This window comes from Solanum pennellii, chromosome 4, assembly GCF_001406875.1.
Source record: "Solanum pennellii chromosome 4, SPENNV200".
NCBI lineage: Eukaryota > Viridiplantae > Streptophyta > Magnoliopsida > Solanales > Solanaceae > Solanum > Solanum pennellii.
The window spans coordinates 69,886,869-69,889,148 of record NC_028640.1 but is presented as its reverse complement, the minus strand read 5'-3'; the positions used below and the strand labels follow the sequence as shown (position 1 = coordinate 69,889,148).

Sequence of the window (2,280 nt, the reverse complement as noted above, 5' to 3'; positions counted from 1 at the left end):
TTTTTAAAATCTTTTTATTTAAAAAATTGATGACGTGGCCGAATTATACATCAATTTTTTAAAAAATTAAAATTCTGAATAAAAATTGAACTGATTTTTTTTTTATTTTTTAAATTAAAAAATTGATGACGTGACCGAATTATAATTGATCACACGTCAAAAATGGTTTTGTAAAATCATTATTAAAATATAATGCATTAATAAATCAGACTTTTAACTGATAATATAAATAAATTTTTTCTGAAAATTCAATGACGTAGTTAAGCTTTTTTTTATATATATATCAAAAATAACAAAAATATATTTTAAGAATAAGTGTTACATAAAAATGAGTAGATTACAGAATAAGTTCAAAACTTATTCTGGAAAGTTAAAATAATGGAACATTCCAGAGTTTTAGAGCTGTGTTCATGTTCATTGAACAATTTTACGTGTCACTCAGCAAACTATTAGATTAAAACACTATAGCTAAGTGGCACAAAATATAAATAAATACGTGGCTAAGGCAAAATCAAACAACACACATAATATACAAGTGATACCAAAACACATAAATTTTGTATCAGTATATATAGATAGAGCTAGCTGCATTTTAGAATCAAGAAATAAAATAAATTAAAGTGGAAAAATAAGAAAAAATTTGTTATTTGAAAAAAAAAATATAAAAAATATTAATATGGCATCATCAATAGGACCATGGTTGGGTGGTGGTGGACGAAGTAGAGATATGGGTTTTGTAAGCCCATTTTCATCTGATGTATTGGGCCTGGGCTTTGGTGGTGAATTGGGCTTTGGTAATGGATTGGGCTTTAGGCGTGATGGTGATGATGAAATTTCTGCTTTGGCCCATGCTAGTGTCGACTGGCGTGAAACTGATCAAGCTCATGTTTTTCGTGTTGATATTCCTGGTTAACCATCTAATCCCTTTTATAACCTTTTTTTTATTTTATATAATTGCGTTTTATAGTTATAGTTTTAATAATCGTGTTTATAGTTAGTAGTTTTGTTTCTTATGATAGGTTGTGATTTATAGATTTCTGTTTTGTTTAGAAATTTAGAAAATTTTAAATTATCGTTTGTATATTTTTTTTTTGTCAATATATAAGTAAGGTAGTTCATTCATTTTAAAAAGAATAGCCTAATTTTGTTTCAAAACAATGACTTTTTTTGGTAACACGTTAATTTCAAACTTTTCACGTAGAAATTTAGAAATTTTTCAAGTTATCGTTTGTTATATTTCTTTTTTGTCAATAGATAAATTAGGTAGTTTATTCACTTCAGAAAGACCTAGTGTTGTTTCAAAACAATGATTTTTTTTGACACTTCAATTTTAATTTTTTATCCGAATATTTAAGACATAAGATTAAAGGATATTTTGGTATATTTAATGTAACTCTAGTTTTCAAAATGTCTTTTTCTATAACTTCGTTTTTAAAGTCATTAGAATATTTTTTTTAATTGGGATTTTTTTTAAAATGGAGGGAGTACGAAGGGAGTATGATTTTTCATAAATCATATACAAATATTTAAGTTTTTCATATAAAAATTTTAAATTTATATCATGAGGATTTGAATTATACAATTACAAAATTTTGGATTTATATAAAAATTTGAATAATACAAGTTTTAAATTTATACAAATCAGGAGAATATCAAGAATTTGAGAAACTCTCAAGTTAGAGGAATATAGAAAAAATTCACTTAAATTTTCATTAAATTTTCATTATTATGTGATTTTAATAAAGTAAAACACATCCTAATTGAAATTTAAACTATAATTTAAACATACGGTATGTATGTATTGAATTGGATTGGTGTATTCTAATTAAAGTTTGACTATAAATTTAAACGCATGACACTCAGGTATGAGGAAGGAAGATTTAAAGGTTCAGATCGAAGATGACAACATATTGGAGATTAGCGGTGAAAGAGTAAAAGAGGAAGAAAAAGGTGATGACAAGTGGCACCGCGTGGAGTGTAAACATGGCAGTTTCTGCAGAAAATTCCGGCTACCGGAAAATGCCAACGTGGAAGGTATAAGTTGTGGACTGGAAAATGGAGTTTTAACAGTGAATGTACCCAAAAAAGAAACACAGCAGGTTCCTAAAAATGTTAAGTCTATAGACATAACTTAGATCTATCACTTTGGATTTCGACTTTGCTAGTCATATTTTACTTGTAGTTTTTGCGCCTGTGAATATAGTATGTGTGTATTAAGGCTTTTAAATAAGTGGATCACTTGTATGTACAAATTATATCAAATAGTATTGTTTTTTTTTT

The 2,280-nt window shown here is 26.6% G+C and overlaps 1 protein-coding gene across 1 annotated transcript; it reads left to right on the top strand.

Moving 5' to 3' along the window:
- Positions 1-645: 645 nt before the first annotated feature.
- LOC107017321 (17.4 kDa class I heat shock protein-like) lies at positions 646-2,280 on the top strand. Its single transcript, XM_015217578.2, has 2 exons — positions 646-908; positions 1,864-2,280. The coding sequence occupies exons 1-2, from the start codon at positions 677-679 to the stop codon at positions 2,133-2,135; spliced, it is 504 nt and encodes a 167-aa protein (XP_015073064.1). The 5' UTR covers positions 646-676; the 3' UTR covers positions 2,136-2,280.